Raw genomic sequence first — 21259 nt, 5'->3', positions numbered from 1 at the left:
TGAGGGTAAAGAGGCCCTGGGGGGGAGAAACCCGGCTCAGAGCTCGGAAAAGGGGAGGGTGGAAGTCGCACCAGTCTCTCTCTCCACTTTGATCCTGCGCGACCCTCGGCCAGTGTAAGGCGAGTAGCGAACCAAGGAGGCTGTTTGTGATGGAGGAGCCACGAGTGGGGGCGCCAGAAAGTAGGGGGATCATTCCAGGTGGGGAGACCCCTGCCCGAAAACGGGCCACAGGACAAGCGGCGCGGCGGGCAGTGTCGGGGTTGGGGTGGGGGGGCCGCGGAGGCGGAAATCCATTCAGTGGACCAGGGCGGAGCGACGCCTGAGAATTCCGCCCAGGCCTTAAGGCGGGCCTTGCCTCCTGCAGCCAAAGCAGAACATTGCGAATTAGCGCATTTTGCGGTCAATTTTCCACTGCTTAAGAAACACTAAGCCATCCACGTGAGCGGCCCCACCCAGTGCGACTGGAATCCCAGGGGACGGGCTTGGGAGGGGTGGTGGCCCTGGGAACGGCGGGTGTCGGGGTTCGGGCGGGGGCGGGGGCAGCCCCGGGGCCCCTTTATGGCGGCCGGGATTCAGGAGAGGGGGCGGGCCGGGCACCCAGCTGCGGGCCGCGAGAGCTGCGAGGAGGGCCATTGGTTTGCTAATGCACCCGAGTTGAAAGGCGCGGGCGGCAGTTTACAGGGAAGGATTGTAATCAGAGGACAAATTGCCCCGCTGCCCCGCAGCTCGAGAACGCGGGGAAGGGAGGCCCGCCGGGGCGCGGCGCGCGCCAGGCCTCTGTGCAGATGTGCAGCAGCTGGAAGTGCGCGCCCTGCGGGGCGCCCGGAGTTTGGCCCCGAGGGGGCGGGGGCGGGCGCCCCTTTGTGGGGCCCGCACAATGCCCTTAACACTCGACTGCCCCCTTTGTGCCAGGCCGCGCCGCCCGCCAGCCCCGCGGTGCCTTTGTACCATCCCAAGCTCGGAGCGAGTCGCACGGAGGACGCCCCGGCCCGGCTGGTCCTGGAGCTTCAAAGCTGCCCGGCGCGTGCCAGCGCCCACCGCCTGGCCTCGGCCCCCGCCGCCCTCCCAGGCCCGGGTCGGCCCGGATCTGGCCCGCGGGCCCTGCGGCCCGAGATGGAGAGAGCCCCAGAGCTGCTGTTGCTGCTGCCTCGGCCTGAAAGGGGGAGGGCGTGGCGCGATTCTCCACGCTGCTTGGCGCCTGGGAACGCCGCTATCCTGGGGAGGGTAGGCGGGGGCGGGCTGGGGGGAGATACCCCGGCTTGACAGCGCTGGGGGGCGCACCCCACCCTGAGTCCCTACACAGAAGCCGGTTTGTTCATTCCTCTGCCACAGGGCTCAGCTGCAGAATTTTTGCGACTTCCCTGTCACCCTCAGAAGCAGTGGGGGCTGCATTGTTCAGAATACCATTTTACAAACCCCAAAACTAAGGCCATGAGGGCCCATGGGAGATGTATAGGTTTGAACCCAGGGACTTCCTGGAGGTCAGCCTTCCTGTCCATCACAGCGACTACAGTTCAGCCTCCTGGAGTTCAACCAGGGGGATGGCCCCAGAGCCTTGCTGTAGGGCCTAACCCATCCTGGGGCGAGTGCTCCAGGCACCTCCTCCAATGGGTCCCCCATAGTTTGAATCATGGATTGGGGTGTGGGCCCTGGGCCTCTCGAAGTGTGGCCTGGAGCTCTTCCCAGAATGTCAGTGGCCTCCTGCCACCACCACCTGTGCGTGGAGCTGACAGCAGGCTCATGGGAGTGGACTTCCAGTGCTTCTCCATGGGGAGAGGGTCTGCCACCAAAGCCACCCAGCCTGGAAGCCCAGGGCTGTGGGGAAGGGGGAGGAAGCCGTGTTCACCCCACCTGCCTCCTGTGGGAAGTCTGCGTTGGATTCTAGCAGTGTCAGAGAACATGGGACCCAGGCTACACCCCCACCAGGACCCCTCCCAAGCCCAAGGCCCCAGCAAGGATGAGACTGGCTGTGGCCCCGAGGGCGGGCTGCACGCTTTAATGGGACACACGTTGCTGTGTGGCCCCCGCGGGCTTGGCTTGTGCCCGGCTTTGAGCAGCCACAGGCAGAAAATCGCTGCATTGTGCCGACATTTAGGGCAACTAATGCGGCGTTGCGGGTATGGCCAGAGCATGAAGTGCACAGAGAGGCGTCACCTTGGCACCATCAGTCCCGAGGGAGCCCAGAGCCCTGTCATAGTCATGTGGCAGCCTGTGGCCAGCTGGCCCAGGTACCTCCCCAGTAGGTGGCCCCCGGAATGCTTGCACTCCAGGGTATCAAGGACTTGGCAAGTGGGACTGGAGAACTTACAGGAATTGGGACAGGATGGGCGTGGAGGGGGTGGGCATCGTAGGGGTCCTCAGACTTGGGAAGTGGTGGAGGCCAGAGAGATAAGGAAAAGACAGAGAAAGGAGAAGGGGGTCCCTCGGGAGGTGGGGGTCGGTCCTGAAGGTGAGAAGAAGCCTGGGCTATGGGGGGGCTGAGGGAAGGAGGTGGGGAGCTTCCCGATGCGTCTCCCCTTGGTCCCCTCCTCCTCGAGGTTTCTAGAGTCCAGAGGGCCTCATTGACATGTAAACGAGGGTCCCTATAAAGGCAGCACTGCCTCGCACTGGTGCATGGACTGCAAGATGGGCACAGAGCCTGCTGCCCGGGGCAGCTTCCCCGGCAACTTTCGAAAGGTCTGGGGTCTTGAGGGGTGAGGGGCAGGTGCCTTTCCCCACGAGGTGGGGGAGGCAGAGGGCAGGAGGGTGGCAGTCCCACACTCTGAAGGCTGTTCATCTTCAGATCTCCAAGCCACTGATGGAGAAAAAGCGACGAGCACGCATCAATGTGTCCCTGGAGCAGCTGAAGTCGCTGCTGGAGAAACACTACTCGCACCAGGTGAGACTCAGGCAGCGTGGGGGGAGCGGGGTGATACGATCCCAACCTCCCTGTCTCCACCTCGGGAGGCCGGCCTAATAGACCTTTCCATGGTGGGGTAGATCCGGAAGCGCAAGTTGGAGAAGGCCGACATCCTGGAGTTGAGCGTGAAGTACATGAGAAGCCTTCAGAACTCCTTGCAAGGTACAGGGGAGGGCTGGAGGGAGTAGGGGGAGGCTTGTGGGATCAGAGCCAGGGATGCCTCAAGGACCTCTTGAGCCTGGGCTTTTGAGACCAGCCTGGGCAACATAACAAGACAGCAAGACCCCCATCTCAAAAATAAAGAGGACTGCTCGGAGGGAGGTAGGCAGCTGGTGAGGAGGGGGCGCCAGCTCGCTAGGGGTGGAGGGAGGAGCAGTAAAGCCCGGGCTGGCTGTGCGATTGCGATCTGGGTGGTAGGAGGTTTGGACCCCGGGGGAGACGTTCGGGTCGTCTGACCTCTCCGCCCTCCTCTTCCCTTCGTCAACACGCTTCTTCCCTCCTTTCCTCTCCCTCCCCTCCTCCCCTCCTCTCCCTTCCCTCCCCTCCCCTCCCCTTCCCTCCCCTCCCTGTTTCTCTCGTCCGCTCTTCCCCACAGGGTTCTGGCCTGTGCCCAGCGGAGCCGAGCACCCGTCGGGCTTCCGCAGCTGCCTGCCCGGCGTGAGCCAGCTCCTTCGGCGAGGAGATGAGGTCGGCGGCGGCCTGCTCTACCCCCTGGTGTCCGAGCGGGCCGCCGGCAGCACCATGGACAGCGCCGGGCTGGGCCAGGAGGCGCCCGCGCCGTGCGGCCCCTGCACCCCCGCCGTCTGGGCTCCTGCTCCGGCCGCCAGCGGCCCGCGGTCCCCACCACCCCCGCTCCTCCTCCCCGGAGGTCTCCCCGGCTCGTCCGCCAGCGTTCCCCCGCCGCAGCCAGCGTCGAGTCGCTGCGCCGAGAGCCCTGGGCTGGGCCTGCGCGTGTGGCGGCCCTGGTGAAGCCCCGGGGATGGCCTGAACTGAAGGCGCTCCCTATTTGGTCTCGCGACACAGGGACTATTTTCAGCACGCCCACAGTGACTGCCGGGACCTTCCAGTCGTCCGTTCTGGTCCTCGGTCGGGGGTGGCTTGGAGAGGGCCGCACACCCCGCTAGCGCAGGGAAATACTCCTAGCCCTTCCGGACTGGGTCTGCGCGTCTGGGCATAATCCACCCCCACTCCAGCTCCACCTACAGACGCCGGACCGCTCGCTCTCCGCACATCCTCCGGAGGGGCTGGGAGGGGGTGTCCTGGGCTGAGCCCCTTTCCCAGGGACCCCTGGCGGGCAACCCGCCCGCCCCCACCCCCGCCCGGCTGCCGCGCAGCGGTGGGAATGTCTCAGTTGGCAGCAGCGCAGAGCTGACCCCTCGCAGCGAGGAGAATTGCTGCCCCGCCCCGGCCCATTCAGCGGACCGCGGGCGCCAGGTTCCCACCGGTACAAAGCGCGCTTGGCCCCGCCCCGCCGGCGAGGGGCCCCCAGCCTCCCCTAACCCGGGACCCTCTTGGCTTCCAAAGACCTCCTCCGCAAGCAGTGCTGCCCACCCGGCCGGCGCATTCCCCGAGGCCTGCCCTTCTCAGAAGCCCCGCCCCTAAGGTGCACCGCCCCACCCGGACGCCCCGCCCACGCGGTTCCTAGAAGGGACCCATTGCTTGGTGGCACCAGCTTGAGGGCTGCAAAAGTGGACCCGGTGCCTCTCGTGGGAGAGGGGAACGCCTTTCGCTCGACAAAGACCCTGGCCCACATTCCAGGCCCGGCCCCCGTAGACCCCCGCAGCTCCAGATCCCTAGGGCTGCCGGAGGATCCAAACCCTGGGTGGCTCTCGGAGCGCGCTGCACCACTTTAATGGTCCACAACGAGGTCACTGCTGCGCACGGACTTCGGTAGTGGGAGGTTCTCAGGTCAGATTTTCTTCCCCTGGGCTTCTGGCCCAGGACCCCGGGCCGGCGAGGGGGAGCTGGGGTTGTGGGGTCAGAGATCCTGGCACCTCCTCCCGACAGCTTATAATTCAGAATAAAGCCAGCGCGAATCTGTGATGTGGGTATCAAGAGGACATTAGAGGTCTAATGTGTCCCACCCCTGCGATGCCTACTTAGGTGCATATTTTGGAACCACAAATATGAACTTTCTATAGAAACTCTTCTCTTTTTGGTCTTGAGTGCCCTGGCCTGCAGGGCACTAAACCCGTCCTGATCCAAACGCGTGAAGGACCCACGGTCCTTCAAAAGCCGGCTCCACAGTCACACCTAATGGGCTCGCTGCAGTTGGGGCGAGGGTGGGGGTCCCGGCTGTCGCCTCCAAGTTGGCCTCTTGGGTCTGTGCTTCCTGCGGTGTGGGGTGGGTGGAGTAGAGGCCAGGACAAATCCCTCTGCAGTCCACCAGGTGGCGGTGTTGCACTGCGGACCCAAAGGTCCTGCCTCCAAATTCCAGGAGGGCGGAGGGGGGACAGGGGCTCAACAAGTCCCAGGTGGCTTAGGCCCAGCTCCTATTGCCCTGACCTGTTCGCTCTCTTCAGTCAAGCTCACGGTGACTAGCAGCCCCAGGTGCCAACCCTGGCGCAGGGGTTGCCACCTGGGCTAACAGGGCCTTTCCTCCACTGATGGGCTGTAGAGCCCACCCCACTGCTTTATCCTGTTGTTACTCCAGGACCATCTCACTCCTCACTCGCTGGTGGGACTGGAGCATTTGTCTGAAGACAGAGAGCAAATCCAACCCCCCAAAAATGGCACACTACCAGAACTCAGGGTCCAGAGGAAGACATTAAGGGGCAGCTGGCCAGCCCTGCTGTGAGCTTGTAGAAGGGTTTTCCATGAAACCAGCCTTGGAATGCCAGGTGCAAATCATAAGGAAGTTTTTATTGGGTCCTGTACAGAAGAGAAATGCTCAGTTGTCAAAAAACTACAAAGGGATCCCTGGCTCTGGGTGTGCTATGAAGACAACTCCCTCCCCAGTGAGGCCAGGGTCAAGTTCCTTAGAAACACAGCGAACAGGCCTGGAGGCCGGACAGAGTTTGGGAGAGAACTCCAGGCCCAGGGTCCCCCCCTTTATTTTTGTAAAAACCGCAGGACTGGAGTGATTTAGGGGACTCTGTCCCCCTGTAAGTATTGCCATTGGATATGAAACACACAGAGCAAAACCCCAAGGTGACAAATGAGTGAAAACCTAAGGTGACAAGTGGACAGACGCCCCCCAGGTGGAGGAGACAATGGCTAGCTGGTGACCTCTGTCCCTACGTAACTTGTCAGTCCTTGAAGGCACAGCAGCATTGGCCAGAGATGGCCCCTCCCGCGGCCAGGGCTGGATTGCACTTCCCTGCCTTGCTCACCTGTGGCCACAGCTCATACCCCCAGTTACCCCACAGCCAGGGACTGGAGGGGTCTCTGAAGCAGAGACAGGCTTAGGCAGCCTCCCACCCCACCCCAGCAGCTTCTTCTGGGAGTGGGACCCTATCTGAAGGGTGATGAGATAGGCTTGGCCACCTGATGGCCAGAAGGAACTGGGCACAGGCAGGCTCTATGCTGACCTTGGAAACTACCCCAGGTTTTCATATTGTGGGGCCACTGCATAGGGGTAGGGGTCTGGAGGAGATAGCTTTCTCATCTGCCCTATTTCACCAGCTCAAGGTTATAGCTGTTCCTGGTTTTCCTTAGCCTGGGAAGACCCAGGGCCCATGGCAATGCCCAGGCCTGTAAGGGGTCTGCCCAGGAGGGAAGGCAAAGAAATACATTGCTCCCAGGGGTTAGATGCCTGCCTGGAGCCAGGCCTTGAGCTGAGAACCTGGAAGCCCCTGCCAGGATCCCTTCCTGGCCAGGCCTGCACGGGTGGGGAGTGAGGCTGGGGATGACGTGGGGACACGGAAGCCCAGGCCCTGCTGCCCTCGTGCTCTCTGCCTGCACCACACACATGGTGGGAGCCATGGAGGGAGCTGATGTGGTGGGGACAGGCAATGATGGCAGAATAATGAGGGTGGGGACACTAATGGTGGTCAAGGTGGCTGAGGTGCCAGTGGTGGTGGTGCAGAGTGTTGTGCTTAGCTGGGGTGGAGTGTGGGTTCCCAAGGGGGTAGGGGGCACTGAGAGTGGGAGGCCTCAGGCCTAGGGGGCCACACCAGGCCACATGCTGAATACAGACCTCCACAAAGGCCACAGAGAGCCCTAGACTACCTCTCACACCTGGGCCACTCAGTGGCCAGGGCCTATGACCAAGAGACTTCAAACAGCCCTGAGAGTTAACGTGGTCACCTGCTCATCAGATGGGGAAACTGAGGCAGGACAGGTCGGAAGCAGGGAGACCTGATCAGAGCTTGTTTGGGCTCTGACGACCCCTGTGCTTAGAGACCCTCTGTACCCCACCCCCCAAGGTGTGGCAGTTATGGTGCAGCGTGGGTGGAAAGCCCCTGGGGAGTCCAGTGGCTCCAGCTCAGCCTCTTCAAGGCGGGGCTTTGTTCGGTCCCGCGGTGGCCCTGTCTCAGGTTCCCTGCCCCCAATGTCCTGTTGCCGAGGGTTGGTGATGGCGCAGCTGGACGTGCACATGTCACTCACTACCCAAGCCCAAACTTGGGATGTCACTCAGCTCCCCAGGCCCGACCTCACTCAGCCAGGAACATGCGGTGCCAGTGCAGTCGTCCGGTGCAGCCAGTTGCCCTTGGGACAAGGCCAGTTGAGAGGAGCCGGAAGACAAACGCCGAGGCCAACGCCCCCTCATCTCTGGGAGGGGTGGTGCATGTCTGCGCGCGGGGCGGAGGCGGGCGTCTTTGGTGCTGTGGCCCTGGAGAGCGGCCTGGCCTGACTGGCGTCCGTGGGGAGGCGCCGGCGGTCCTAGGACGCGGAGCCCAGCGAGTCCGAGTGAAGCGTGGCGTAGCCCGAGGATTCGGAGGGGGAGCTCAGGAAGCTGCTGGTGCTGCCGCCGCCGCCCTCCGCGCGCAGCGCCCCCGGCTCGCCCCACGATGCGCTCAGGCCAGGATGCAGAGAGCCGGCGTGCGGGTGCGCAGCGGGGCGCGGCCTGGGGCTCCTCTGGACGCTGCTAGGGGGCGTCGGGGCCTCTCCGGGATCGGTGCCTTCGGGGACAGCAGGTGCAGCGGGGAAGGGCCCGGGCGGGCGGCGCAGGGCCTGTGGCTCGCACTCGAAGGCGGTCAGGGTGAAGGCATCGGGCAGCAGAGAGGCCGAGGCGGAGCGGGGGCCGGGCCCGGGGCGGCGGCGCGGGCTGCCGGGGGGCGAGTCGCAGGCTCGCCACAAGCCGCTGTCCAGGGCCGAGGGCCGCAGCGACAGCAGGCTCTCGGCAGAGCGGCGGCGCGCGCGGGACGGGGTTGCGTCCTCCGCAAAGGCCAGCAGGCTGGCGCGGCGCCGCTCGGGCCCGGCGGGCAGCATCAGGTGCGCCAGGGCGGCCAGGTCCTCGCCGGAGCCCCAGCGTGGCAGGAAGGCGGGCAGCGGGACGGCGGCCCACACGTCCGCGTCGTCGTGGGAGAAGCGCCGCGTGGGTGGGACCTGTCAGGACGCGGCTGGCTTTTACCCGGAGCTGCCCTCCTGGAAAACGGGGACAAACCCTTCTCCACCCCGGGGGAAGGGCCTTCCATGGGTCAGGGATCAGGCTGCGCGCCGGGGCAGCCTGGCTGGGAGCCGTGAGGTTTGGCGCAGTCTCTCCGAGACTCTGCCAGATAGCTGGGGTCGGTTGGGGAGGGCGCTCCTTGAGGACATTGAGCCGGCAGGAGATAATTCAGGTGACAGGGACCATGGGGGTGGCGGTTGGGGCCCACCCACACAGGCTGTGTGGCCTTTGGCCAGCATGTCTGGATGGTGACAGCCACCCCTGCAACTGCAGAAGGCGTGAGATGGGCTCCGAGTGGAGAGGCCTCAGGGAGGTCAGGACACCTCACCACCCGCAGGTGCGGCCTCTCCCCCAGCCCTGTGCTCACCTGCAGGTACTGCATCTTGTCCTCCTGCAGGGGCCGCAGCGGGTAGAGCTGGGGCAGGCCCCCCTCCAGAGCAGAGATCTCATACTTGGCCGTCCTATCTAGGGCCACAAAGTCACCTCCATAGCCATAGTCCAGGGAGCGCTCCAACACCAGATCCGGGGAGATGCCACCTTCCAGGCTGGTCTCTGTAGGGTGGCGGGGGGTAATGGGGCAGGCAGAGCCTTAGGGCCATGGAAACTTGGGGGCATCTGGGAGGGAATCTCAGGGACCCCCTGACCCAACAGACATATACAAGGTGGGGGCTGGTTAGCTGAAAAGGGAAGCGGAGGGGTTCTGAGTTCAAATCCCAATATGCCACCCTTTAGCTGTGAGACTGGGCAGGGAGCTCACTCACTCAGAGACTGCTTCCTTATCTAGGACATGGGGTGGGACCTGAGGTGACCTTGGGAGGACTAAATAACACACACAAAGGGCTGGCAGTGCCTGGACAGAACAAGGGTGGAGGGTCATGGTATTGCTGATAATGGTATCCAGACAGGACCTGGGTCTGCAGGAGCCCCCAGGGCAGCTTGCTGGGGATCCCTGAGGTTGGGGGGTAAGCCCAGGAGCTCCACTGGAGCACTTGCAGACATGTCTACCCTGCTCTCTGTTAACCTGAACATCCCATTACGTGGAACCTAGGGCAGCCAAGCCAGAGAGGAGAGTGCCCTGTGGGAACCTGGCTTGGGTCCCTTGGACATTCAAGTACTTTTGGGAGTGACACAGGGGGTGTCTGGTGGTTGAGAATGAAGTCACCGTAGGGGAGTTGCCTGACAGCCGTTTTCTTGCCAACCCCAGTGATCTCTCCCAGACACCACTCTCCCTGGGTCCACTCTTAGGCCATCCTCACCGTCATCTGACTCCTCGTCGTTGGCCATGAGGGCCATGCACTTCTCCCGGACAGCCTTGAGGTCGGCCCGGTAGCGGTCGCAGGCCCAGAGGAACACAGGCAGCAGCAGGGCCTGGGCCACGGAGCACCACAGCACGCAAAGCGCCATCCAGGGCGCTGAGGCGTCGGCCCGCAGGCTGCTGAAGCTCACCACCTGTGGGCACAGGGCTCGGCCTGGCACCTGCAGGACCCCCCACCATCATACAAGCTCCCCGAGTCTCGGTCTCCCCATGTGTACGGCAGGTCTGACAGGTGGGTACCTGCCAAGGAGAAGGTGCCTTTCGGGAGGAAAGGGCTCAAGCTTGGCAGTGGGAGGCCCCGCCCTCCAGGAGCTACCTGGCCGCTGGGCAGCAATGTGTGGCCCTGCTCTGTCTCCCTCCTGGCTGCCTATGAAGAGAAGCGGGGCATGGATTACCACCTCCTCCCCGCTTTGTTTTGAGACAGAGTCTCACTCTGTCACCCAGGCTGGAGTGCAGTGGCTCAATCATGGCTCACTGCAGCCTCACGATCCTCCTGCCTCGGCCTCCCAAAGTGCTGGGATTACAGGTATGAATCACTGTGCCTGGCTACCACCCTCTTTGAGATGAGGAAACTGAGGTTTAGAGAACCAGGTTTCAAACCTATTCAAGATTCTGCCCCGCTTCCCAGCCAGTGGCCTCCTTGGCCCTAACCCTGCTTTTGGGTCCCTGCCCAGGGACTCTGCATTCCTCCTCTCCCAGGAGAGACCTCATTGCTCTGTCCCAAAGAGCGATACTTAAGTGATTGCCACAAAAGAGTGAAAATGTGGATGATGTGGGGATGTTGGTTCTGTCATTTGTGGGCCACGTGACCCCCAGAAAGCTGCTAAACCTGTTTGGGGTTCAGTGTCTTCATCTGGAAAATGGGCTAAGAACAGCCCATGCTCTAGAGGGTGAAGATTCTGGACACTTTATAACAGCAGCATGGAGTAGCCCCACAAGCTGTACTCTCTTCCCTGTCCTTAAGAGAAGCGGGGATGGCTCCAGTTCCCTCCCAGCCCGCTCCTCCCCCACACTGCCCCCACTCTGCTCCCGAGGTGCCTCGTGGGTCTCTGCTGTTTCACGAAGCCCTTGCCCTGCATCCGCCCAGGGGCCGGGCCGCCAGGCCCCACTGTACACATGAAGACCCTTAGCTGGGGGGAACCAGGACTGCTGAGGGTGGGGCAGTGGGGGCTGCCTCCTGATCAAGGCTCCAACTCTGAAGCTGCCACCCCCCGAGTCACTGTTCTGAAGCCCGTGTCCTCATGTCCTGCAGTGACTCAGGGGAGGCAGTCTTGCCTGCTGCTTGGATGAAACACATCAGGCTGGTCTTTGCCCCAGTCCTCTCCCTGTCTCACTGCAGACCTTTTGGGGACGGGCATAGAGTCCTGCAGTGGGGAGGGGTTAGCTACTGAGTCCAGACTTCATTTTTGGGCCAAGCTGGTCCCAGCTTCACCAAGAGGACCCTAGTCAGCCCCTCTGGACCTCAGACTCTTGTTGGCAAGGCCTTTCTCACAGCAGCCCTCACCTTGGTCTTCCCCAGAAATTAGTATCAAGTGCAACTCCCCAACAGACATTTGAGGCCCGCCCTGGCCTTGCTCTGTCTCCTGATCCAGCGCCCCTACCCACCTACGGCACCAAAGCTCCCTCTGTCCATCCTGGGACCTGGACCCACCAGGAAACCCATGGGCATGCTATCCCACCTCTGCATCAAACGGCCCTTGACGCCGGATGCAGTGGTTCACACCTGTAACCCCAGCAGTTTGGGAGGTTGAGACGGGTGGATCACCTAAGGTCAGGAGTTTGAGACCAGCCTGACCAACATGGTGAAACCCTGTCTCTACTAAAAATAAAAAAAATTAAAAAAATTAGCCAGGCGTGGTGGCGGGTGCCTGTAATCCCAGCTACTTGGGAGGCTGAGGCAAGAGACTCACTTGAACCCAGGAGGCAAAGGTTGCAGTGAGCTGAGATTGCACCATTGCACATCCAGCCTGGGCAACAAGAGCAAAACTCTGTCTCAAAAAAATAAGTAAATAAATAAAATAAAACAAAAACAAAAAAACGGGCCTTGGGTGAGGGGAGCAAACTCTTCTTCACTGTGGCAGGAAGGCCCTGGGCCCTGCAGTTGCCAGATGTGGGCTCGAGTCCCACCAGGCTGCCCTGACTCTAGGCAGGTCTTTGCACCTCTCTGAACCTCGGTTTCCAAATCTGGAAAATGGGGACAATGATCAAGCCCATCTCAAAGGATTGGGTCTGAGGACTCAACCACCTGATGCCTGGAGTATGAGCAGTCCCAGGGCTGTCCCAGAGACAGGCTCCTCTGCCCGACGCTGTCACCCACCAGCACAGGGAAGCCCATGAGGCAATCGTAGATGAAGACTATGGTGGTCACGAGGCCCGTGATCTGCAGAGAGGTTTTGGCGGGCTCCGAGCCATCGATGGAGGAGCGCCGCTTGCCCTGCGCGTCCTCCACCACGATGGTGGGCACAGTGAAGGCGTGGTGGTCAGCCCGGCGCCCCACCTGCACGGCCAGCGTCTGGAAGAGGGCGATGGCTGTGCAGACCACACCCATGGTCACGCTACCGCCCACCAGCAGCAGGAAGCAGACACCGAAGCCCAGGCCGATCTCAGCCACGATGAAGCGGCAGCCATGGGTGTAGAAGCGCTCGCTGGTGTCGTGCCAGCCAACGGCAGGCAGGGCCGACAGGATGAAGGACACCATCCAGATACCCATGACAGTGTGCACCGCCTGCTTCTTGGCATTGCTTAGCCTGGCATGGGGCAGGGTGGAACAGAGGGATCTGGCGTCACCCACAGGGGCCTCCCCAGGCCTCTGGGGACCTGTAGGGGATCCTCACCACCCAGGCACCCCACACCCCCGGTACATCATAGTCATGGCACAGCCAGTGTGGTGGGGCCTTGTTCCTTGCATAGGAGATACTATGAACATTGTCACACGTCCCTCTTCCAAGCATTCTGTATTGGCTGCTTGTGTCTACCCATGCAAAGCTACGTGTGTGCCACCAGCAGCTTACAGCGGCCCCTCCTGAGCCTGCCTGCCTTCCAGCATGCCACAGGTGTGGCCACTCCTATGTGCACATGGGCACACCAGATATGTTTTTGTTTTCATGCCTGCATGGCACCCCAGGAACCCCAGAGCTTCACGTGCTCACCGGTAGTTGACGGGCCAGCAGACCATCCACATGCGGTGGTAGGAGAGGGAAGTGACGGAGAAACAGGTGACCAGGGTGAGGGTGTAGAAGGTGGACACGAAGACCTTGCAGAGACCCTCATTCCACTCGAAGTCGGGGCGCTGCCGCCGCAGCTGCACCACGGAGTAGGTGGCAATGGGCACAGCCACGTTGAGCATGTGGGTGGCCGCAAGCGTACACAGCAGGAACTCCAGGGCCTTCCACTTCTTCTGCTTGGCGCCAACGCTGAGGATGCCCCAGGCATTGGCCAGCAGGGAGAGGCCCCCACATGCCAGCCAGCCCACTGCACTGCCAGGCAGCCGCCGCTCATCACTCATGGTGCAGACCGGAGCTGACAGGCGGCTGTGGCATCCTCCTTGGAGCCAGGTCTCGGGGAGCAGCAGCCCTCACTCCTGGCGGCTCAGGGATGCTGGGGACCATGAACATCTGTGGGGGGTGGCGATGGGCACTCAGTGACTTCTGCTCTGGCAACAGCATTGTAGCCCTTGGGTACTTGGGATGGGAGATGGAGAGCACTACACTTTGAATGTCCCCTGCAAAACTCATGTTGAAATTTAATTAAAACTTGTGTTGAGATTTTTTTTTTTTTTTTTTTTTTTTTTGAGGCGGAGTCTCGCTCTGTCGCCCAGGCTGGAGTGCAGTGGCCGGATCTCGGCTCACTGCAAACTCCGCCTCCTGGGTTCACGCCATTCTCCTGCCTCAGCCTCCCGAGTAGCTGGGACTACAGGCTCCCGCCACCTCGTCTGGCTAGTTTTTTGTATTTTTTAGTAGAGACGGGGTTTCACTGTGTTAGCCAGGATGGTTTCGATCTCCTGACCTCGTGATCCGCCCGTCTCGGCCTCCCAAAGTGCTGGGATTACAGGCTTGAGCCACCGCGCCCGGCCTTGTGTTGAGATTTAATTGCCATTCTAATAGTATTAGTATTAAGAGGTAAGACTATTTTTTTAGAAATGAGGTCTTGCTTTATCACCCAGGCTGGAGTGCAGTGGTGAGATCATAGCTCACTGTGGCACGGAACTCCTGGGCTCAGGTGATCCTCCCCACTCAGCCTTCCAAGTAGCTGGGACTACAGGGGTACACTGCCATGCCTGGCTATTTTTTTTTTTGAGACAGAATCTTGCTCTGTCACCCAGGCTGGAGTGCAATGGCATGATCTTGGCTCACTACAATGTTCACCTCCCGGGTTCAAGCAATTCTCCAGCCTCAGCCTCCTGAGTAGCTGGTATTACAGGCACACACCACCACGCCTGGCTAATTTTTGTTTGTTTGTTTGTTTTTTGAGACGGAGTCTTGCTCTGTCGCCCGGGCTGGAGTGCAGTGGCCAGATCTCAGCTCACTGCAAGCTCCACCTCCCGGGTTTACGCCATTCTCCTGCCTCAGCCTCCCGAGTAGCTGGGACTACAGGCGCCCGCCACCTCGCCCGGCTAGTTTTTTTGTATTTTTTAGTAGAGACGGGGTTTCACTGTGTTAGCCAGGATGGTCTTGATCTCCTGACCTCGTGATCCGCCCATCTCGGCCTCCCAAAGTGCTGGGATTACAGGCTTGAGCCACTGCGCCCGGCCCAATTTTTGTATTTTTAGTAGAGACGGGGTTTCACCATGTTGGTCAGGCTGTTCTTGAACTCCTGACCTCGTGATCCACCTGCCTTGGCCTCCCAAAGTGCTGGGATTATAGGTGTGAACCCCATGCCCTGTCCTGCCTGGCTAGTTTAAATTTTTTTGTAGAGATGGGGTCTTGCTCTGTTGCCCAGGTTGGTCTCAAACTCCCGGCCTCAAGCAGTCCTCCCACCTTGGCCTCCCAAAGTGTTGGGATTACAGGTGTGAGCCACAGTGCCTGGCTATGAAACATTTAAGAGGTGATTAGGCCATGGGTGGGTTTAATGTGTTTACAAAAGGGCTTCTGGGAGTGAGTTCTCTCTCAGGGAGCTTTCTCTCTTCTGCCATGTGAGCAACAGTGCTGCTCCTCTCCAAAGGACACAGCATTCAAGGCACCATCTTTGAAGCATAGACCAGGCCTTGCCAGACACCAAACCTGCCAGCACCTTGATTTTGGATTTCTCAGCCTTTTTTTTTGAAAAACACATTTGTATGTATGTGTGTATTCTTCTCTCTCTCTCTTTCTCTCTCTCCCCTCTCTCTCTCTTTCTTTCTTTCTCTCTTTCTTTTAGACAGAGTCTTGCTCTGTCACCCAGGCTGGAGTGCAGTGGCACCACCTCGGCCCCTGCAACCTCCACCTCCCGGGTTCAAGCCATTCTTGTGCCTCAGCCTCCCGAGTGGCTGGGACTACATGCATGTACCACCATGCCCGGCTAATTTTTTTGTATTTTTAGTAGAAACAGAGTTTAACCATGTTGGCCAGGCTGGTCTCAAACTCCTGACCTCAAGTGACTTGCCCACTTCAGCCTCCCAAAGTGCCGGGATTACAGGCATGAGCCGCCGCGCCCTGCCTTATTTTTATATTTTAGAGACAGAGTCTCACTATGTTGCCCAGGCTGGTCTCAAACTCCTGAGCTCAAGTGATCCTCACATCTAAACCTCCTGAGTAGCTGGCATTACAGGGCGAGTGCTCCCACACCTGGGGAGACATAAATCTGTTCGTCATGAGTTACTGGGTCTTAAGTACTGTGTTACAGCAGCACAAATCCCCTAAGGCAGGGAAGGCCCCAGCACACCATGACCTATCTGGCCCTGGCTTACATCAGGCTGCACCCTCCTCTCCACCCCCGGGGGAGGCCCCTCCTGCCCATGTCCCTGACACTCAGGGGCTGTATACGGGGGTACCCAATAAGTGTGTATTCCTTCATTTCCATCCACTCCTGGTCAAAGCTCAATATCTGGGTTTCCTTCCAGGTTACCTGAATCCTCAGGGAACCAGCCATGGTGGGTCCAGATGGGCACTCTTGCCCCGTGCATGCCCTGACACCATCTCAGAACAAGTCCTCTTGTCATCAAATGTTCCAGAATCCTCACACAGCCCATGCCAGAGCCCCCCACAGTGGACACGTCTGCCGCGCTTGCCTTCATTCCACTTCATCAGGCCACATGAGGACATGTCCAGGAGGACATGCCCCCTGAACCTCTATTTCCCTCTCCTGTTCCCCAAGTGACATGTTGGGGAAGGAAGCTGGTCACCACTTTCCTGACCACCCTGAGAGGGGACAGGCAGTCTGCTATGTCAGCCCCCAGCTGGTCTTCCACAGCCAGACCCCGGGCGGGCGTTAAAGCCCCCACACAGCAGTGGTATGGCTGGGGCAAGGTCGCTGTACCTTCTCCTCTAAGAGACTGCGGTTCTTCTTCCACGGGGAGGCGGAGGTAGACAGCAGCCACATGTCTATAGCCCTGGGCCCAGGTCTGGCACACAGTGGGTGCTCTGGGGTAGTGGCTAGTCTCATGCTCTGGTTGGCTTGGGCAGCAAGGGCCTGGAGACGGCCCGTAGACCAGACCAGAGCTTGACTTTGAAGTCAGAGGAAGTGCCGATGGCCTTTCCATGTGAGTCAGGGACACAGGATGCTGGGCAGCAGGCACGTGGCGGGGAGCAGGGAAGCACCCATCCTGCCAGAGGGCTGGGCAGCGAGTCCCTCCCTCACCCTTCCCAGCCTGGCAGCCCTATGGCTGCAGCCCAGGCAGGCAATGTGGGAGAAGCCAAGTGCCAAGTGAAGGCCTACTTTGTGCTCTGATCACACTTAACTGGCCCTTTTCACCCAGGGCCCATTTAGCCTCATTTGCTCTCTTTCTCATGCTCTGGTCCTCATGGGCATCTACAGCACCAGACACGCCCCACGTCCCCCAGAGAGGAAGTACCTCCAGCTCAAGGTGGGGGACCGCTGTTGCCTTAGCCAAGGCCCCTGGCTCTCGGGCAGGGAAGGCAGTGATGTCCCAGCCACCAGTTGGCAGGCCTCCTGCTTGTCTTGTCCAGAGTTCTTTCTTTTGTTTTTTGAGATGGAGTTTTACTCATTACCCAGGGTGGATCTCAGCTCACTGCAACCTCCGCCTCCTGGGTTCAAACTATTTTCCTGCCTCAGCCTTCCAAGTAGCTAGGATTACAGGCACCCGCCACCACACCCTGCTAATTTTTTGTATTTTTAGTAGAGATGAGGTTTCATCATGTTGGCCAGGCTAGTCTCGAACTTGTGACCTCAGGTGATCCACCTGCTTCGGCCTCCCAAAATGCTGGGATTACAGGCATGAGCCACGGTGCCCAGCCTCTTGTCCAGAGTTCTTTTGGTCTGTCCGTGGCCTGACTTCCCCTGGACCTTCCGAGGCCCCAAGGAATGTGTCTTATTCATCTTGGTGCCCCTGCCCTGGACCTGCCCAGACCCCTGACCCGTGGAAGGAGCCTAGTCTGGGCGACATTGAGGCTCCTTCACTGGCCTCCTGGGTGGGTGGGGGGGAATGCTGTAGCCAGGGAAATTCCTTCCCAAACGTTTATTAGATTTCTGCTTGCACAGTAGCCTCCTCTTCCCCGTCCCAGACCCAGTGTGGGAGGCAGGGTGGTCCCTTGGACTCTATCAGCCCCTCCCGTGTCTAGTAAACCACCCTGAGTGCAGCGTAGAGGCCACATGGTATGCGAGAAAGAGTGTGGACTCCACTGAGGCTGCAGGGCCCCAAGACCAGCTTCCCAGTGAGTCACGTGACTCCTTTGTGCCTGAGTTTTCTCCTCTGTAAACCAGACATAATACTTACCTTGAAAAATGTTGTGGGTAGTTACTGCACTATGCCAGGGAAAGTGCTTAGAATGCAGACAGGCACATAGTAAGCACTCAGCAAAGCCTCCCCATCTAAATAAATGTCTCTCTTAAAGCCCTCCCAGCTCACTGAGCTGTGCTTTTTTTTTTTTTTTTTTTTTTGAGATGGAGTCTTGGTCTGTTGCCAGGCTGGAGTGCAGTGGCATGATCTCGGCTCACTGCAACTTCCGACTCCCTGGTTCAAGCGATTCTCCTGCCTCAGCCTCCTGGATAGATGGGATTATAGGCACGTGCCACCACGCCCAGCTAGTTTTTGTATTTTTAGTAGAGACAGGGTTTCATCATGTTGGCCAGGCTGGTCTCGTACTCCTGACCTTGTGATCCGCCCGCCTCGGCCTCCCAAAGTATTGGGATTACAGGCATGCACCACCTCACCCAGTTAATTTTGTATTTTTAGTAGAAACGGGGTTTCTCCATGTTGGTCAGGCCCGTCTCGAACTCCCAACCTCAGGTGATTCGCCTGTCTGGGCCTCCCAAAGTGCTGGGATTACAGGCGTGAGCCACCGCGCCCAGCCTTGTGCTATCTCTTATGGGCCAAGACACTGAGCTTGGAGGTGCTGGGGAGCCTCAGACCTGCGGGCAGATACATATTCACTGGGACCAGGACCTGGGGCAGACTAGCCTCAGGAGTGAGGGGAGCACCGGGCAACCTCCAGCCTTTGGGGTGCCTGGCAGCCTTTTGGGGGTTCAGAGCAGAGTGTGAATAATCGCTGTGGGCGAGAGGGCTGCAGACACCAGTGGTCTTTACGCTATCAAATAGGAAACTGGACTCAGCATGCACTTATCAAGTCAACATCTATTTCTTTTTTTTTTTTTTTTTTTTTTTTTTTTTTGAGACGGAGTCTCGCTCTGTCGCCCAGGCTGGAGTGCAGTGGCCGGATCTCAGCTCACTGCAAGCTCCGCCTCCCGGGTTTACGCCATTCTCTCGCCTCAGCCTCCCGAGTAGCTGGGACTACAGGCGCCCGCCATCTCGCCCGGCTAATTTTTTGTATATTTTAGTAGAGACGGGGTTTCACCGTGTTAGCCAGGATGGTCTCGATCTCCTGACCTCGTGATCCGCCCGTCTCGGCCTCCCAAAGTGCTGGGATTACAGGCTTGAGCCACCGCGCCCGGCCAAGTCAACATCTATTTCTACTTGCCCAGGGCCGCCTCAGCTGGGAGACTGGGAGGCCTTCCCTCAGATGCCCAACAGGCTCTGTCTAGCCCCTGTGACCTTGGCCCAGCCCAGCCCACCCTGTCCACGTGTTGATTACTGGTGCAGGGTGGTGAGGAAGGAGCCATAGGCTGCAACCAGCCCAGCCCTTCACGGTGCCAGTTCTTCCTCTCGTCTAGCCTAATGGTGCCTTACTGCCAGGAAAGGCTCTAGGTCCGAAGTGCCGTGGCTCATGCCTGTAATCCTAGCACTCTAGGAGCCTGGGCAACATGGTGAAAACCTGCCTGTACAAAAAATAAAAAATTGGCCAGGCGTGGTGGTGTGAGCCTATAGTCCCAGCTACTTGGGAGGCTGAGGTGTGAGGATCACCTGAGCCTGGGGAGGTCAAGGATACAGTGAGCCGTGATTGTGCCACTGTACTCTAGCCTGGGCAACAGAGTGAGACTCTGTCTTACAAAGAAAAAAAAAAAAGGTTCTAGGTCTGTGGGCAGGGGCACGTGCTCCTCTTGTAAACGGGCATGCTCCTCCAGTGAGTGCCCCCAAAATTCTTCCCCATTGTAAAGCTTGTCCAGCAGAAGCAGGGAGAGGTGAAGCCGTTTGCCCTGGCCAGCACATGCCTGAGCCAGGATCCAAACTCCACTTGCCTGACACCAAAGTCCTGGCCTCTCAAACCCTAAACTGTTGGGGAAAGGGGCATTTTTTTTTTTTTTTTTTTTCATCCCTAGAGCTGAGGTCTTTCTGAGCCTCAGGTCTGCAGGGCAGGTCTGACTGTTCCCACACTGCAGATGGGAATACTTCAGGCAGAAGCTCAGGCCAACACTGAGAGGATAGTGTCAGGGCTGGGTTTGGATACAGGGTACAGGGCTCACTGTATCCTTGACCTCCCCAGGCTCAGGTGATCCTCACACCTCAGCCTCCCAAGTAGCTGGGACTATAGGCTCACACCACCACGCCTGGCTGAGTTTGGGGACAGGCACTCCTGGGTGCTGTAGTCCTGGCATGGGAGAGGAATGCCCTGGGGGGCGGGGCGTGGACACCGGGTTCCAAGTGTAGAGTGACAAGAGGACTGGTTGTGTGGGAACAAAGTGTCCCTCTGGCTCTGGGGCGGTGACCACAGACCCACAGATTGCACTCTTTCTGTTCATTCTTCATAGAATGGAGCGGCCACTAGGGCCAGACCCCAGGCTGGGATCCCCACAGTGCTGACGGGACCCAGGATGGCACTGTCTCCTGCTGGGAAGTTTCTCCTGCAGGGTACTTAAAGCATCCCGCAGCATCTCAGGACCTGGCTTCCCACCTCCCCGCCTACTGCAGGGCCGACTGCAGGTGCGACCAGAATGGGACCCCCCCACCCCCGGCCTCCCTCCGCAAGACCCGCGGGCGTGGCCGGGGCGTGACGTCACGGCTCCGGGCCAATGAGGCCGCGCGGCCGCGAGGCCCCATTGCGCAACAAAGAGAACCCAGAACTTGAAAGGATTTCCCGGGCTCTGGCTGCGCCCCGGCTTCCGCCCCCACGCTGGTCTCCGCCCACGCTGCAGCCGATCTGTTCCACGGGGCCCGGCCTGGCCGTTGCCCAGGGAGGGACGCGCACCGCGAGACCTGGACATCTCCGGCACGCCCCCCCCAGTCCCCGCCCCTACTGTCCTAACCCCCCGGGGTTCCAATCCCCCCCGGCTCGTGCAACCCCCGCTTCGACTCGCGTGCTCTCTCGTGCTGGTCCCCAGTGAGTCCTGCCCCACCTCGAGGGCGCGTCCGAGCGACTGCCTGGGAAACCTGGCGGGACTGCGGCCTCTGGACCCCTCCGGGTTGCGCTGAGCAGGGGCGGGCTCGGGATCTCCAGACCGCCCCGCCCGCGTCCCCTGAGAGCCCCCAGGGACGGCGTTGCCAGGCCCCGATGGAGGGGGACGGAGGGAGGGGCTGGCCCCGGGGAAGTTACCCCGAAGGTCCCCAAGTTGGGGGGGGTGCCAGCGCTAAGCGCCGCTCGTGGCCCCTCGGACGGACCCCGCGACCGAGAGGGCGCGGAAAGCCCCCTCCTTTCCCGCCGTGTCCTCCCCCCGGGGTCCTCCGGCCCGTTCGCCCCCAGGGGCCAGGGCGGCGGCGCTCACCCTGCATTCGGGCGTCCGGGGCTCCGGCTCGCTGCTCCCGCCTCCGGCTCCGGCTGCGATTCCCGCGCCTTTGGGCCGAGCGCGGGCCGCCGAAGGCCGCGAGGGTGGCTGGCGGCGGAGCGGCCCGTGGGCCGGGGCATGCTGGCGGCGACCACCGGCGGCCGGCGCGCTCCGCTCGGTCGGCCCCGCCGCCCCTCCCTCCCCTGGTTGCCTCCGCCGCCGCCGCGCTCCGCTCCCGCCGCTCCGCTGCTGCGCTGGGCAGCCGGGGGCGGGGGGCGGGGGGCGGAGCAGGGCGCATGTCTCC

The 21259-nt window shown here is 60.5% G+C and overlaps 2 protein-coding genes across 3 annotated transcripts; one reads left to right on the top strand and one right to left on the bottom strand.

The window, feature by feature from the left end:
* The first annotated feature begins 2785 nt into the window (after window positions 1–2785).
* On the top strand, window positions 2786–4943 carry HES3 (hes family bHLH transcription factor 3). The gene is made up of 3 exons (XM_033229372.1): window positions 2786–2878; window positions 2980–3061; window positions 3495–4943. The coding sequence occupies exons 1-3, from the start codon at window positions 2798–2800 to the stop codon at window positions 3866–3868; spliced, it is 537 nt and encodes a 178-aa protein (XP_033085263.1). The 5' UTR covers window positions 2786–2797; the 3' UTR covers window positions 3869–4943.
* A 792-nt stretch (window positions 4944–5735) lies between these two features.
* GPR153 (G protein-coupled receptor 153) lies at window positions 5736–21217 on the bottom strand. 2 transcript variants are annotated; one of them, XM_033228602.1, is made up of 7 exons: window positions 20956–21217; window positions 12915–13379; window positions 12083–12512; window positions 10082–10132; window positions 9707–9899; window positions 8818–9002; window positions 5736–8389 (listed from the first exon to the last, which is right to left on the bottom strand). In XM_033228602.1, the coding sequence occupies exons 2-7, from the start codon at window positions 13268–13270 to the stop codon at window positions 7724–7726; spliced, it is 1881 nt and encodes a 626-aa protein (XP_033084493.1). In that variant the 5' UTR covers window positions 13271–13379; window positions 20956–21217; the 3' UTR covers window positions 5736–7723. The 2 variants fall into 2 exon arrangements, with proteins under 2 accessions (XP_033084493.1, XP_033084494.1); XM_033228603.1 differs by lacking the exon at window positions 10082–10132 and having other exon boundaries at window positions 20956–21216.
* Between the last annotated feature and the right edge of the window lie 42 nt (window positions 21218–21259).

The sequence above is a fragment of the Trachypithecus francoisi genome, unplaced genomic scaffold (genome assembly GCF_009764315.1).
Source record: "Trachypithecus francoisi isolate TF-2019V2 unplaced genomic scaffold, Tfra_2.0 Lachesis_group12, whole genome shotgun sequence".
NCBI classification, from domain to species: domain Eukaryota; kingdom Metazoa; phylum Chordata; class Mammalia; order Primates; family Cercopithecidae; genus Trachypithecus; species Trachypithecus francoisi.
The sequence above is the reverse complement of the archived record's forward strand: the minus strand, read 5'-3'. Positions and strand labels throughout refer to the sequence as shown.